Source organism: Drosophila santomea, chromosome 2R (genome assembly GCF_016746245.2).
Source record: "Drosophila santomea strain STO CAGO 1482 chromosome 2R, Prin_Dsan_1.1, whole genome shotgun sequence".
Classification (NCBI taxonomy): Eukaryota; Metazoa; Arthropoda; class Insecta; order Diptera; family Drosophilidae; genus Drosophila; species Drosophila santomea.
In genome coordinates this window covers 3,772,551-3,789,197 of record NC_053017.2, presented here as the reverse complement: position 1 = coordinate 3,789,197, position 16,647 = coordinate 3,772,551, and the positions used below count along the sequence as shown (strand labels likewise).

The 16,647-nt window shown below is 46.0% G+C and overlaps 1 protein-coding gene across 2 annotated transcripts in view; it reads right to left on the bottom strand.

The window, feature by feature from the left end:
* Positions 1 to 1,422: 1,422 nt before the first annotated feature.
* LOC120445909 (Krueppel-like factor luna) overlaps positions 1,423 to 16,647 on the bottom strand; it is a 115,534-nt gene continuing 100,309 nt past the window's right edge. For both annotated transcript variants that reach the window (XM_039626565.2, XM_039626566.2), the window contains exons 3-5: positions 9,394 to 10,696; positions 9,176 to 9,322; positions 1,423 to 2,946 (exon numbers count right to left, since the gene is read on the bottom strand). In XM_039626565.2, coding sequence (XP_039482499.2) covers positions 2,771 to 2,946; positions 9,176 to 9,322; positions 9,394 to 10,696 — 1,626 coding nt within the window. In that variant the 3' untranslated portion in view covers positions 1,423 to 2,770. The remainder of the gene's footprint in view (positions 2,947 to 9,175; positions 9,323 to 9,393; positions 10,697 to 16,647) is intronic.

Sequence of the window (16,647 nt, the reverse complement as noted above, 5' to 3'; positions counted from 1 at the left end):
ATGCTCAAGTGTAGACACTAAAATATATCCATAGTTTCGGTTTAGTACTCTCTAGACTCACATTCAGCGTTACTTAAAATTCGTACTTCATTAACTTTAATTGCGGGATCGCGGCAAGGCCTTCCCTCTTACGTATGCGTAGTTTTGCTGCCGAATCGGAGAATCTCAATCGCGTCGAAATGAAATTGCGATTCGCGAAATCTAAATCAAAATGATCGAGTGGTCTTAACCTATGCTATAAACGCACTGGGCTCACACATGGAACACTATATGCGATTTGGAGTACAGTATCTTAATCCTTCGGGTTCGAAATCTCATACACTCGTGTGTGTACACATATATATATATATATATTTGTTTACTTTTTCTATTTTGCAATTGTTGCATAAACGCGGAACACCTCGTTGACCAGTCTTTCATTTTGTTTTACCTTTTTACACAATAATTTTGTTTAATTTGTTTTTCTCATTTTAAAATACACTTCTTCGGTTGTAAAATACATATATATATATATTCTTGTTTATCCATTTCTATACTGCCGCTCACTCTGCGCTCGTGACTATCCAATATCTGCTTTAGGATCTAAATTTGCCTTACGCTTTCGATTTTAGTTTAAAGGTTTTCTATACAAAATATTTTATATATTCGGGATTTCTATTTTACTGTTTCGGTTTTCTCTCAAAAGTTAGACTAAACTGATTGAAGCATTTTTGACACATCGTAATGGTATTGGTATTGGTATTGGTTTTGGATTTCGATTTCGATTTTCACGTATTTATTAAGTATTGTTCAGTGCAATTTTCGCTTGGAAGCCAAACGGGATTCTGGAACTGGAAGAACCCCTTGGGGTCTATTGGGGGATTATCCGTTTTGTGGCGAGTCGATCTGATCCGATGATATACAGATACATACAAATACGATAACACTCAAATGACACAAAGCACAAGCAACACGGTACATAGTGATTTCGACCACGATTACAGTCGAAATCCTCAAAATTCTCCACACATCGACATCAGTGAGAATAAAGCTAGAAAAGGAGTCAAACTGTATTTCGTGTTTGTATGTACATAAACATTTATATATATATATCAAGAGCTCTTTTAAATTCTTAGGCTCTTTTTCTGGGAACAATTGGAGAGGACTGCATCCTTCCTGAGCCCCATACGTTTTCCTATAGCATTTTAGTGCATGTGTGCTGCAGTTGATTACCTGCTTGCCATTGGTATTGTTTTGGTTTTCCCTTATTTTTCTTTGCCTTAGCTATTTTGTTGTTGTTGTTCTCTGGATCACAGAATTTCTCATCACACAAACCATAATGATTGACCGATACTTCGATCAACGTTGTATACTTTGATGTCGTGTTTCATTTGCTGAGGGGTGCTGGTGTACTACAAAATGATAAGTCCGTGGAAACATTCGCTTTTCACATACTTTTCTTTATTTAAAAATAATTAAAAATAAACAAATCATTATAAACAAGAACGAGGAAATGATAAGCTACAAAATAAGAAGCAGCACGCAAAAAATAAAAGATCCAATGAAAGTTTAAGTCTACCGCAAATCATAAGGGTTCCGAAAAAAATGTGGCTTAGCTAAAAGGAATTGAATTGATTGATTTGTTTAAATTAACATTATGAGGCACGTAAAGAAGAATTTGTATGTTAAGTCGAAGGTAAATTTTGTTTCGATTTTCGATTGAGAATACAAATTTTGATTTGATTAAATTAGGTATACATATCAAAATGTGTTCGTAATACTTTCCATCACTTAGGCAATGCATAAGAGAAATTGTTTACATTAAATAATTACGTATATTCAATAAAAACAGAGCAACAAAATTGCGTCTATTTCATATTCCAAATATCAATTAAATTTAATTTAGGCGTTCAATAAACGTTGTGTTTAAAGTTTCCAATTTTGAGTGGTGCGGTGAAATGTGAAAATTTTCAGACCTAGGCAACACTTAAAATACATTTAAAATTAAATTAAGAAAATAAGCATTTTCATCGTTTTCTGTTTTCTTTCGTTTTGTTTAAAACATATTTTGCACTTTTACTCTTTTCTTGTAATATTTGTGTTTCTATTTACTGATGCTGACGTATGAAACTAATTACCTATCATAATTCTTTACATTTACATATATTTTTTCTAGCTTTTAGTTTTTTGTTTTTTTTGTTTGCTTTTTTTACATTTTCATTTTGGCAGTGTTCACATTCTGAAAACAAAAATATTCTTTTTAATTAAGTTACTATTTTTTTGTATTTTTTTAGCAATTGCTGGATTTTTGTTGCTGCTTTACTAATTAAAGAAATCAGCTTAGCTTTGGTAAATTGTACACAATTTTTGCTGTTTGTTCAGAACTTGCGGCTAAATGCTAGGTGTGATTGGGGAAATGCGATCAGGCTGCTAAAGCTTAAACTTATTCTTAGCAAGGCATTGAAACAAATCGAATTTGCAATTGAAACGATAACGACGATAACCATATGATAACGAAAACGATAACGGCGACAATAATGGCAACACAAATGTTAATCGGAATCAGAGAACATGAATTTCCATCATTGTGCTGTGTTGTGATGTTTTCCTAGTTGCTTTTTCCTCGATTACTTTTACACCCCTCTCTGCTCCACGAATAAAGTGGTTTTGATTAGCGTCACGCAAGTTTTTCATCGTTCCTTGATGGCACACAGTTTCCGCTGGATTCCTCCTCCTCCCCTCCGACTCTTTGTTTCCCGGCTTTTCCGGATGGCCCTGCTTAAATCTCGCCTCACATGTGGCGCTTCATGTGCAGCGCCAGGTGATCGGACCTCGAGAAGCAGCGATCGCAGTTGCGGCACTTGAACGGCTTTGCACCTGTGTGTTTGCGGTAGTGGCGGGTCAGCTCGTCGCTCCTCGCAAACCTCCATTCACAGCCCTCCCAGGAGCACTTGTACGGCTTTTCACCTGCAACGGGAAGGAAAGGCGGAAAACTCTTATTAAATAAGTTACATCCACAATGGCAAAACAAAAATGTGCACGAAAAAACTGCTAAAAAATCATGGGTCGAGAGTATATTGTTCACTTTTGTAACTTTGGTATTGCGTTTTGCATTTTAGCTGTCCTATTTCGGTTTAAAATTGTATTATACTGGTTGGATTTATTATTGAGTACCCATACATATATATTCATAAACAAAAAAAGAAAACAAAATACTTAGACTGGCGCTAAAGTAGAGACGTCCGATGGTCGGGCATCATTTGCCGACAATGCATCGCCGTATTCGGGTTCCTTACTTGTGGTAAGACTTGCATCTCACCAAAATATCCAGAATCGTGTTGAATGAAGACGATTTTTCCCAGTGTCCTGAAACTGCCGCAGTGGAAAGTGGCTGCAATTTCTCCGCTTCTTTGCTGCTGCAGCACAAACAATAAAGCGCATAAATATGCGTGCTCTGGGAGGAAGAAAGGGTTTGGCTAGAGTTTGGGGAAACATTTTTTATTTAGCACGCGCCTGCCAAATGAAAAAACTTTTTCGACGCTGGCGCTCCACAGACGAGAAATATGCATAAAGTAAAACACGAGTAAACAGAGGGCGGTGGAACAACGGGTAAAGCGGGCAAAACGCACAAGCAGTCAGGAATTTAAGACAATTAAAAATGAAAAACTGTAAAATTAAAACCCAACCAAAACGAAACGAAAAGATGCTAAAGTCGGCGTCGACGGTGTGCCAAGCGCGGTCCCTTGCCAACATTTTTCATGCGTGCCAAAAGCCTCAAAGGATACAAGCCGAGTAGCGCCAAAAGCCAACCAGAGCAGGATCCCGAACCAGAAACAGAAACTGAAACAGAGCCAGAGCCAGAGCCAGAGCCAGGGCCAGAATCAGAATCAGAAACAGAGCCATGGCGAAAACCAGCCAGCCGAAAGGAAAAGGAAATGCAGAAGTTGTAATTTCACACAAAGCAACCAAAAACGAAGAGGAACCTAAAAATGCGAGGGCCAGAGCAGAGAACGACCTGAATAGAGCGGGGTGTAAGGCCGGCCAGTGCCAGAGCACACTGAAAAAATACGAAAACCCAGCCCGAACCCCCGAAAAAAAAGAAATGGGAAAATTATTTCAGTTTAAAAGACAAACAGCAGCCGAGGCAGGAAATTGCCGCCGTTGCTGCCGCTGGAGAAGCAGAAAAAAGGATGGAAAATGGAGCGAGATAACCGGCAAGTAGACGACGACAGCCAAGAAAAATGCATAAAGCTGAGTGGAAAACTTTGTAACGCATACCACACACACACTCACACTCACACTCACACACATATAGACTTGGCTTAAAACGTAATGCATGCGGAAATGTGTGATATTTCCGTGCTCAATTTCACATTATGCACTTGCGGCTTTCCTCCCATTTTCCCGCAGCCATTTTCCCCAGCTTTCCAACCCTTCCGTTGACCGGGGCCTGGACTAGCCGGCTGTCTTAATTTCCATTTGTTTACACTTGGCCATAGCTCAAGTCTCGTGCTTGTGCCACTGGAAATGTGTTGGTGAGTTCTTGATAAATTTGTCCGTGAACGCCCCCGTATTGATCATACTTGTTATTAACTTTTCAGTTTTTCACAGCTTGTTGGGAATTCTTACAAGTATTCTACGACTTTGTGCTAGCACATACATAGTTTTGTAAGGTATTGGTATTCATTTGTTGATAACAATGTGGGTTGAGCAAGCAGAAGTGTGGGCTATTATATTTTCTTAAATAATGATCTTGATTTGCTTCTTGAATATAGTAAAACCTCTTTAAGAAATAGTTGCCCATTTCTATGGCTAAATAAATATGTTGTGCATAACGCTGATGAATACCTTGGTGAATAGGGATTATGTTGGAGAGGAGAGTGCTGCACGTAGGTGCGTCTAATGGAAGTGAGTGTGGGTGACAGCCACTTGGACTTTGGCATGTTGTCAGAACTGTTTGGGAATCGAAGCATTTGGCAATAAATAAGGAAATGCACACTCGCACACTCGCACACATATCGTTGTCTTTGGCAGTTGGCTGGCTACACTCCTCTGGCTCTTTATCAGTTTTTCTCTGTTTCTGGCCATACCTCTCTACGGCCTTCCCTGCAATCCTCTGGCTGTGTAAATCAGCGTCAAATGCACAAAGTGCAGGCCCAGAGATCTAGGATGCGACCCCCAAGAGTCTCGTATTGAAGTGCATTTAAACGGCAAAAGAGCTGGCAGCAGGCGGTCGGCAATCCGAGGGCCAAAAGCAGCGATAAAGCACCCAAAATGGCCGTGTTATCTGGCCATTGAAGTGGCCCGGCAAAACGAAACGAAACCAAAAACGAAATGAAACCGAAACGAGCCAACAACAAAACGTAGGCGATGTAGAAATAGTTGACTAATTGCATACCCTCTTTTTAGTGATTTTAAATATAAAAGTTCTTAAAAAGAGCTGGGTACTTAATTGATCACATCGAAGGAGTTACAGTTTAGTGAACTATGTTTTTACACGAGCACCTATTGGGTATGGTCAATTTGGCTATTAAATAAGTTGAAGTTAAAATTCAACAATTATCTATTTAGTATAATGCATATATACCCTTTCCCTACCCTTTTTGCCACACCCGGCGGACCTGGCCCAATAGCTGGCCATTACTCAGGCTCTGGATATTGGCCATTTCAACGGGCCAGGCCCAAAAGTATGCAATGACCGCGCATGTGGAGCAAGATGGTTTTCCGCTTTCGCGTTTTCCCGCCCAGTGCAGTGCAGTGCAGCCCTTTAATTAGTTTTCATGGCAAGTCATCTGAGCTGACATTGTTAGCCGCGATGCAGCTCCACGGGCCGGGCCAAAACGCCGAAAAGCGAAAAAGCCAGTCAACCAGCCAGCCAGCCAGCCAGCCAATCGGCAACTGGGTTAAGCGATTTTCGCCTGCTTTTATTTCCTCGAACCGCGTCGAGACGTCGCCATGTTAATTTATTGAGCCGAACGCAGTTAAAACTTAACCTCAGCCGTTTGTCCGCATATATATTGATAGTTTCAGCTGCGATTCTGTGGCACTGGCAGGCCATAAAGCCAGCACTTGTAACTTGTTTAAAGGCAATAAGGAGGCGGCCACGATGGAGGACCGCCAATGCAACCGCTTAGCAAAAAAGTAAAGGAAAAAAGGAGCAACGGAGCGACGGAGCAGCGAATGGAGCCAGTTAATATTTTATAAATTTCACTTGGCGCTGGGTTTTAATTTCGCCCGGCAATAGGAAAGAATGCACCGGCGGGACATGCGATGTGAAAATGGATGGTGTGGGGAACGGGGAGGGGGTGGAGGTGGAGGTGGAGGCGTTGGGAAAATGGCTGAGGAATCCCTTTTCCTCGGTGGCTCGCCTTTTTATGGAGCTGCTCGATGCCTTCTCGGCTTTTGCACTCAACACAATTTTTATGGTCTGTTTGCGTCTTTTCACTTGATTGCACTTGTAATCTTTTCTTAACGGCTTCGGCGTCTCGGCGCTTTTCCTGCTTTTCCTGCTTTTGCCAGCTCTTGCCAGCTTTCCCGGCTTTTCCAGACTCTGGTTGCATGCCACTCTGGCACTTTTATAGTCGCCCGCGTTTAACTAATTGAAATCGTTTGTGGCCAAAGTTTGCGAGCTGGATTTTATTTCGCCAAATGTCGCTTTAATTGATATTCAATTGGGCCGATAAATATATATATATGTATATAGATAGCTATGTATCTGAGTGTGTGTGTGTGGCCAGTGTGCTCGAATGGGTTTCTAATTAAATGGCGACGGGCAAATGCAAATGGAAATGGAAACGGATAGATGGCAAAAGCCACAGGAGGAAATGCAGGAAGTGCGCTCGAAAAGCCAAATCAAATTAATTTCACTGTCTGTTCCGCCCAAATTCCCCGGGAAAATGTTCAAGGACACTGTTTGGCAACTAAATAATAGCTCGTCATCAATTATTCGCATGCGTCCGCTTTTCAAATGCGACAACATTTAAAGAGTCCTCCATCTAGGCGCTCTAATGAAATTCTCCATTGAGCTAAGCTTCATTTGCCATGCAAAAAACGTAATTCATTATGTTTTCTTTAATTTAAAAACCTCGCCTGGTCTCCATGGTATCATTAAAATAATTACGTTTTCCTTTTTCCGCCCAGCTCCCTTCATAAAATTCTTTTTGCCCGTTCCTCGCCGAGTTTTTTCGCTTTTTTCGCGTTTCGGAGCCAAATCAAATGTTTCAATCTTATCGTCGGGCCAACACCTTGGCTTTTGATTTATTGGTCTCACCGGGTTTCGCTATCTGCCCTGCTGCACTTGCCAGTAGTTGAACATGTGTAATTAATTAAAAACTCCTCAGGTTCAAGGAGGGCACTATAGAAGTTTTCCTGGCAAAAACAAAATTAACACTTAAAGCTGTTGAGGCAACAAAACAAGGCGCCAACAGGGCGAAGGGCGCAGTGCGGCTTCTTCTTCGGTTTTGCCCAAGATAAACTGAGAGTTATTAGCAAAACTTTGACTGTTATGGATTTTTATTGGTTTATTGGGCCAAAGGCTTTTGGCCTTCCTGTGGCAAGAGCAAACAACAGCGGCGGCAGGTCCGGAATTCGATGTTAATTAAAATGTTAAGCCCCAGCGCCCGGGGCCAAAGTAAATTTATAAATTGAGCAATATCCTGCGGCCGTCACCGAAAGTTGCTGCTGTTGACACTCGCCACAAAGTGGCGAGTGGCAGGATGGGCCTAAGCCTTGAGCTGCACATGACTCTTCCGTACGAGCATGTGCCTTCTGCGATGGCCACGCCTTCAAGGGGCCATTCCAGCAGGAACCGAGCAACTTTGACCAACATTCGGGCACTGAACAAACAAGCCCACACAGCCATAGTCATAGCACTATACACACAGCCATTGTCGACTTGAGTGAGAAATTTGCGAGGCCTGAATTTCATTTGCGGACCAAACATGCTGGGCTTGCAAAGAACCAAATGCGACTTGGGACCAGGCAATGCCAACACTTGCATGCATAAGTAAACAAATCCACACACATCAGCCATTCAAGTTGCTCTTTAGCCAGTTAGCCAGGGTATCTTCGATTCGGCAGCGCTCCAGAAAGTCGTCCTTCTTCGGGGCGAATTGCTTGGCAACGGCATTGCAAAATCATTTGCCTGGCATTTGAGTGCGTGCCAAATGATTTCTTGGTGTTCCCCGAGCCGAAAACTGACAAGCCAAAACAAAGAATGAATCTACCACAATTCATAAAGCAAGCTCCCAGTTGTGCAGATAGAGAAATCAGGCATACCTTGACATAGCTCTCATTTTTCATGGGGTCATGAACCGAAAGTTAGTAGTACGGAAGGCCACAAAGGCCAGTTCTTCTGGTTATGATACGAAACCAAACCAAACCGAAACCCTTTTGAAAATAGCAGTAGCGACTTGCCCTTTTCTTCTGAGTGCACAAATTTTAACTGAATGCGCACAAATGTTGTTCGCCAGCAACTACAAACTTTTTTGCCCACTTTTTGGCAGAACTTGAAATGGATTTTGGTTTTCTATTTTATGGGTTAAGTGTTCGCTGGCAAAGCCCTTGTAAGCACACACGCAACGCAACGCACACACCCATCCAAATCAATAGATTTGCTCTCTCGTGTTCGAACTTCGAATGTGGTTGTAATAAAATTACATTTCAACGCTTGCTGCATGAGTGTGTGTGAGTGTGTGTGTGTGTGTGACCAATATTTCATGTTTGAATTATGCGATTTTTATTGAAATTTCAAGCATCGTCTGCTGTCAGGCGATGAGGTTGTTTTTGGTGCCCAATTGCCGGTGCCCCAACCCCCCGTCCACCGCTTGCATCATCCAGCCCATTGCATGTTTTTGCCTGGTTTTCCCGCCGCGACTGCAAGGCTGTGGAAAGTGGAGCCTGGACAAAGGACGGTGTCGCGCAAACAACGCAACATGTCACTCCTGCCTGTCCCAGGGAACTCCGCCGAGGACATTGTTGTCGCAGGCCTCTGATTTATTGGGCAGGAGCACCGGTGCACCGGGTGGAGGGGCAGGTGCGCTGGGGATTTTCCGGCCTCCTCCCGGGGCACACGCTTTTAATTGCCGACTGTGGCAGTTGGAAATTCGGATCTGTCAGTGGCACACACATCGGACACACATCGCACACACTTCTCACCGCACTCATTCAGTGAATTCATATTTCGGGGCCAACTCACCTGTGTGCGTTCTTTGGTGGGCCTTCAGGTGCGAGCTCTTCGTGTAGACTTTTTTGCAGCCCAGAAATTGGCACTTGTGTATCCGCCGCTTGGCGTCCGGGCTGTGATCGCTGTGATGTTGGCGCGGGTGGTGCGGTTTCGAGGAGCCTGCGGGTAGCAAAACAGAAGAAAAATGAAGGATGAGGACCGCAACTGGGTCAAGTGTTTGCCAAACTCACCATTCGCCGACTTTTCAGCCCGTTGCGAAAGCACCTGTTGCTGCGGCGTCGCCGTGTTGCTGTTGCTGCTGCTGTTGCTGCTGCTGTTGCTGCTGCTGCTGTTGGCTGCTGCACTGAGCACGGCGGCGACATTGGCATTGCCGTTGTTCTGCATTTGGATGACGCGGGCCAGACTGATCCCAGCTGCTCCCGGCTTCCCGTTCGCCGTCGTCAGCCTGACGATGGTGCTGCGCGGAATGTTGCTGTGTGTTGGCTGGTCGCTGCTGCCGCTGCCGCTGGAGCTGCTGCTGCTTATGCTGCTGCTGCTGCTGCTACTGTGGCTGCTGCTGCTGCTGCTGCTGTTGCTGCTGTTGCTGCTGTGGCTGCTGCTGCTGCTCTTGGGCGAGTTGCTGCCGGTGTTGCAGTGGCCCAGGGCCTGGGGCGATATGCTCAAATGCTGGACGGCCAGCTGCTGCTGCTGCTGCTGCAGTTGCGTCATCGTGGGATTGCTCTGGCTGGTGAAGCGCAGGATTGCTGTAGCGGGTGTGGAGTTGCTGGGCTGTGGATGTGACTGCTGCTGCTGTTGCTGCTGCTGCTGCTGCTGCTGTATCAGTGCCGCCAGATCGTTGGCCTCCAACTGCTGGGCGTAGTTGTGGCTGCGCAGGTTGGACTCTGGCGAGGAGGGCGGCGTGAGCGTGGGCAGCACAAAGTCCTGCACATGGCCCAGGTGCATTCTCGCACTGCTGCCCGGGTGACTCTTGGCCTGGACCACGCGCACCTTGATGCCCGGCGCCGAGCTGTTGCGGGAACTCACTGTGATGGTGCTGCCACTGCCCAGGCTGCTCAGCGGACTGGCGAGGATGTGGCTGCTGCTGCTGGTGGTGATGCCGTTGCCAATGCTATTGCTATTGCTATTGCTATTGCTGCTGCTGATGCTGCTGCTGTGGCTGATGCTGGTGGGCGTCATGTTGCCGGCACTGCCGATGCTGGGATTGGGGGAGATGGCCGAGGGCGGAGCTGCGAGCAGCACGCTCAGCTTGTCGTCACAGCCCACGTCGTCGTCCTCCTCGTCGATCCGCTCCTGCTTGACCAGCACCGAGCAGCTGAGCGCCTGGGAGCCATTGCTGTCCCAGGAGGCGCCCGAGCAGTTGGACGAGACCGAGGAGGTCGTCGAGATCGTGTCCAGGTGCTGATCCTTAATCTTCAGCTCCTCGAGCAGGCGGGCCTGTGTGGAGAAGATGTCCCACGGATTGTCCAGGTTGCTGTGCATCTTCTTCTGCAGCTTGGGCTCGTCCCGCAGGTAGCGCTCCAGTTCGTAGCAGGTCTGCGAATGGAAGAGCCAAAAAGCGAACGTTCATGAAAGTGGGTCCATTAGAAAACTGAGGAGGGTAAGGGGGTAAGGGCGGCTAATGGCTGCTGTGGCCCAATTCAATTTGCCGGGCTTACACATTGCCGGCATTTTCGGGCACATTAAGCCGATAATTTAGGGAGGCTGCCCGCGGCCAGCAACATAAACATAAATTTCAAATTATGCTTTATGCTTTATGCCTGTCGCAATTACAGGTAATAATTTTGCGCACTGAATTTATTGCCGGCTGCATACTTTTGGGCGCCTGACTTTGCCTAATGGAGGCGACAATTAAGTGCACATGAAAGGCACCGCCAGGTGACTCCCTATAGTGGGCAGGTGGGTGGGTGGATGGATGGGTGGATGGGTGGTGCGTCGCCGGCGGGCGGTTCCTTTGATCTGCGCTCCACTCGAGCGGACTCATTTCGCAACTGGTTGCAAGTGGTGTGCGCACGGTAAACAGTAAACTGCAAACTGCAAACTGCAAGCATGCCGCCGGCACGTGCCACGCCCCTTCGATGCACTGCTGCCAATAAGGGGCGGGAATCCTTTTGGGGCAGTGACTGAGGGGAAATGGCGTCCCACTTAAAGTCACCAAGTCACCCAAGTCAGCCACAAATTGGACACATGAACGGCAATGTGACCGGCCATTTGAAGAGGACCCCAATGCGGGAAATTCCAATTTGATTGGGGCTGCTAACAAATCTTATTAAGTGCGATGCAAAGCGCAGAAAAGCGGAAAACCAATGAGACGGAATAAGCAGCCGCATCAGCAAAAGGGTCGACCAAGGGAGACCAAGGACCGCTTTGACCATGTTCCAGGATCTCACACATGCCCGCCGCGTAAATCACTTGAAGTGTTATTTCAAGAAAATAATTGCAACACATAAATTTGCGCAACCCTTTCTGCCCGGGAACAGGGAAAACTATAATGGTTTATGAATCGGGATAATGGCTGAGGGTCCCTGGATCGGGCTTAGACTTTCGGTTTTGGCCTCAGCACACACAACATATGATTAATGGGCGGCTGCTGCTGCCGGTGCATTTTCCGCCCGCTTTTCCTCTTCTATTTTCACTCAGACAATGCTGGCGGGGGGCAATCTTTGAGCTGAAATCTAAATAAAATGTTACATGCGCGCAATGCAAAAGCAATTTGATATATTGTTTTGGGGGCCATCGAGGGGTGTTTCGGTGGGGCAGGGTGGCAGGGTGGCAGGGTGGCAGGTGGCCAAGGGAAGTACTATCAAAAATGGCATTTTGATTTATGCCCCGCCGCTTTCGCTGCTCCCGGCAACGGCGATGCTGCAAACAAATCACGTGGGCCAACAGGCCAAAGATTAGACGCGACTTTCAAATTGCTGCCGGCGAACAAGGACTGCCGTGTAGATACAGATACTCGCACCTTGGAACACCTGATTGATGGCCGGCGGGAGTGCAGTTCAGGTCCTGGCCAATTTATAGAAAACAATGACAGCTCAGCTGGCTGTTTTTTTGTTTTTTGGCTGGCACAACAACATGGCGAGCTGGTCGCCAGGCTAAAGCCCAATTATCCTCTATCTCTGGCTGGCTGACTGGGCAATTAGGCTAATTAGCACTGTTGCTGGACGGCTGGTATTGTTGCGGAGAACAGTTGCTGGCCAGTTAGGAATTGGCCAACAACTAAATGCATGGATTTTAATTAATGAGCAAGCCACAGGCAGATATTGCAAGCTCTGTGGGCGGTGCAAATGGGTTCGAAAATGCGAATTATTATTGATAAGTGCAAAATCTAATTGCAACCACTTGCGAACCGTCACTTTCAAATACCTGCCAGTCTTCCATGGGCCTCAGTGTGGCAGTGTCTGTGTTAATAATTCATGGTCCAAACATATTCGACAAGGAAGCCCAGATTAGAAGAGTATAAGCCGACTAGTGGGTTTTATGGCCAACAATTTGGTGGCTGCGTTGAATAATATGCGTAATTCCCGTAAACAATGTGCATGTATGTATATAATTATGGATATTGACGGGTTTTCTACTTAAGCCCTTAACAACAGCAAGAAGTACACTTAGCAGCAGATTGAAGAGGCCAAAAGTTGACTCTTTGTTGTAATCAACATAATTATTGTTGGCGCAAACTTCTCCGAAAGGGAGGAAAACATTTTCCCACCATGTGTGTGTGTGCGAGGGCGTGTGTGGGAGTAAAACTTTTCCACTTTCTTAGGAAAACTTTTTTTCTGCTGCTCATTTGTGTTTAATAGAAATTTATTTGCCCGTCCAGGATGCGTGGAAGTACAGGACAAAAGTCCATATTACTGGTGCGAGGCGAGGCGAGGCGAGGCGAGGCGAGGGTGACAACAAAACACTTTTGCGCACTTTTTGCCAGCAATTTATGTCGCTCCACTTTAGGCCACATAAAAATCCTCATTTCCGTGGCGTTTATTTGCCGTCTGCCTTATGTTTCTGTTTCTGTTTCGTTTTCTATTTCTATTCCGGCTCCTGTTTTGTGATCCTAAATTGTGGTTCCCCATTTCCCATCCAGCATTTCCCATTCACCATTCACCATTCTCCATTTCCCATTTGCTTTTTTCCACTTTTTGGACTTTCCCGGAACTGTGTTTTAACTCTGAGCTGGTTTATGCGATGCACTTAGGCGATGTGGTGACAGCTGCGGTTATTAAAACCTGCAAATTGTATTTATATCCCCCTGGCAAAGTGGAACCCGCATTTTGACAAGCCGGAAAAAAGAATAGAATAGACATATTTCGGCATAAATTTATTGGCTCACAGATTACCAGACCAGACCAGAAACTCTCCCCGTAATTTGCAAATGCGGAGGATGTTGGCACACTTTTAGGCTAAACTTGTTATTGGGGAAACGCCTGTGAACTGAGCCTCCGCCTCCACGATGGGAAGTTGGAAAAAGCGAAGGAGTACTGAAACGAAATCCTTAAATTTTTGCAATTATCTAGCCGCAAATTGTTTGCCTAGTCTAGAGCATTTGAGTTCTCAAGAGAGCTCCCATTGTGTGCGGCACGAGCAAATAAAATTTTGAGCCAAACCGGATGAAATGAAATGTTTGCCCAAGGACCAAGCGATCCAAGCGATCCAGGACTTTGGTGGCAAATTGAATTTGGCCACAGCAAATAGAGTCTGTCATTTCCCCGGGTTGCAAGTGTGTGTGCCCACACATGCTAATGTAAAATAAAAGCATGCGATTAAATTTAATTATCTTGCATGTTTATTAAAGTCCACAAATGCGATGTGGTGGTGGTGGGAGGGGAATGGATATGGATGGGCGGGATATCGCACAATTGGGAGAGATTTTGAGTATTTGTCTGCTTGGCACACTCACACTCACTTTCACACACACTCGCACAAGGACACAGCCTTGTCCTGGCACGCACTGGAATGGAAAATACCGCTGGCTTTTGGGGCCGTCCCAGCGGGATGCCACGCCCCCGGCCGCCGCCTTCGGTGGGCGGAACAGGCGGAACATATTTAATTATGTGTGTAATTGAAAAAGACGCAACGGCAGTTAAGGAACATACGCATGCCTCAAGGAAAAGCTGCTGTGCTGTGTGCGAAAAAATCAAGCCGTGACTACTATGCCGCTATGCGGCACATGTCTGCGAAGTGTCCTGAATGTCCCGCTGCGATTTCAGTGCCCCAGTGTGTGTGCCTCTTCTCGGTGCGTGTCTGTGTATTAGAAAGACATTAGCAGACAGCAGCGGGCGGCAATGGCCCTGCGGTTACAAAAATGCTTCCACAGAAGCCGAGCAGCAAGCCCCAAGGACAAGGACAAGGACCCAGTATCCAGTATTCAGTATTCAGTATTTAGTATTCAGTATCCAAAATCCAGGACCTTGGTGCTGAGGAGCATCTGCGGGCGCCGAAAAGCGCGCTACACAAATACAATTTCGACTTCTCCTCCGCCGCCGCCTGCATTATGTCATTTAATGAGCCATAATTCCGGGGAGAGCGCAAAGTCCTCGGCCCGAGGGAAATGTTTGCCGAACATTTTTCCGTTTTCCATTTGCGCCGTCGTGCTGCCCGCCTCCATTTTTGAAAGTTTTAATGAACGAATCGTAATGAAATTATGCCAACAATTAATGCCGCCCCAAGTGGAAGCGAAGAAAGCACTTTAAGACAGCACTGGCCCATTTGCGATGGGCATTGCGAATCAGCTCGAACAGAAAACACAAAGATGTCCTCTCCTCGTTTCAAATAGATATTTCTAACGACCACCGAACAAATTGTACACGAGATTCTATATTTCCCTACAAGCCAGCCAGGGGTTGGGTCCCTGTTCGGGCGCCACGTGCTGGCATATATGGAGATCTATATGCATATATCCGTATATCCAATTATAATAATTTCTAGTGGTTTTCTCATTAGAATCAGAATAAGCAATCATAACGTGTGGAATTACAATTATGGTATTTATTCACAAAGGTAGACTTGGGTGCCTGTTCGGGCGCCAAGTAGGCATACTAAAATTCCATCACATAGTTTACATTCCTTTCGAAATCAATGTAATTATTGCAGGTGTAAAATTACGGTCAGCACGTTTGGCCCATATTGCAGCATGTGGCTTACATATTTATATCAATGCACACATGCCTGGAGATTACACACAGATTGATACGTTTCATGTGTCGTTTGGATTGCAACTATTGTTTTCAATTTACGTCCTGCTGTGCAGCTCCCACCCTCCTCCATTCTGAAGGGTCCTGGCGATGGGGATACAGCTCCTTGTTATCTGGCTGCCAGCTAAGTGACTTCTTAATACGAGGGAGTGCGAGAGGGGCTAGAGCAGAAAGTGGCTGCAATCTCTGGAGCTGTAAGTGCACCACCAGCAGCAGCAGCCGTAGTAGCAACAATATCAGCCAGTCACTAGTCACTCGATTTGGCAATAACAATAAGCCAGACAAGGAGCTGTGGGCCAGCGGGTGGGCTGATGGCTGATGGCTTCTGGCTTCTGGCTAGGAGGTGACAGACGACAGGGGCAAGGACGCAGCGGGATAATTGAATTATTGGCATTATCACTGCATTTGCACTTACACCCAAACACGCTTCAACTCCTCCGATTCCTCGCACCAACAACTTCTTCTCCAAGTTCTCCAACTTCTGCAACTTCTCCTGCTTATTCAGCCACATTACAAAGTGTAATGCGTTGATTTACTTGACCTGCCCGCCCCGCAGAAAACCCGCTGCAGTTGTTTGTCAGTTTGTTTGTCAGTTTGTTTGTTTGTTTTCGGGTGGAAAGTGCACTTAAGCAACTGAGCTGGAGAGTCGGCAAAAGCGTTGCATAATTCCAGGCATTATGCTAATTTCGCAAAAGGAACTTGGCACACACACAAGTAGTGCTGCTTGAAAGGAGTTCGCAGGACGATCACTTTCGCCCTGAGCGCCATTTCTGCCTCGAAGGCAATCGAAGGACTCTCGAGAGCGGAGAGCCCAAAAGTGTCGCCCGGAAAAGTGTGCTATCGGAAAGAGAGAAACCGAAAAAAGTAGTAAGTAAGCGAGGGCATCGGGGGATGCCCCGGATGAGTGGGGCAACTAATGCGTTGTACGCGCCGCTGAATTTAAATGAGGAATTAATGCGTACATTATTTCCAACCCTCCATTCGCCAGTCGAGCTCCTGCTCCTGCTCCTGACTATACAAACATTTTGCCACTTTCCACTTGCCACTTGCCACATGCATTGTGCCCCGTTTCGCCTTCGTTACAATTTCGGTCTTCCGTATTCTTTCTCGCTGCCTGTCCTGCTTCGATTACGAGCTCCATGGCTCCTTGTCTCCTTGTCTCCTTGGTGCTCCACTACCACTCCACCAACCCAACAACCCACCATCACCAACCACATTCCACCCAGATTGTCTGCCCCCGCCATTAGCTTTGAACTTGATGTTATTTGTGCGGCAGAGGCAAATTGCGATGGCTTTCCT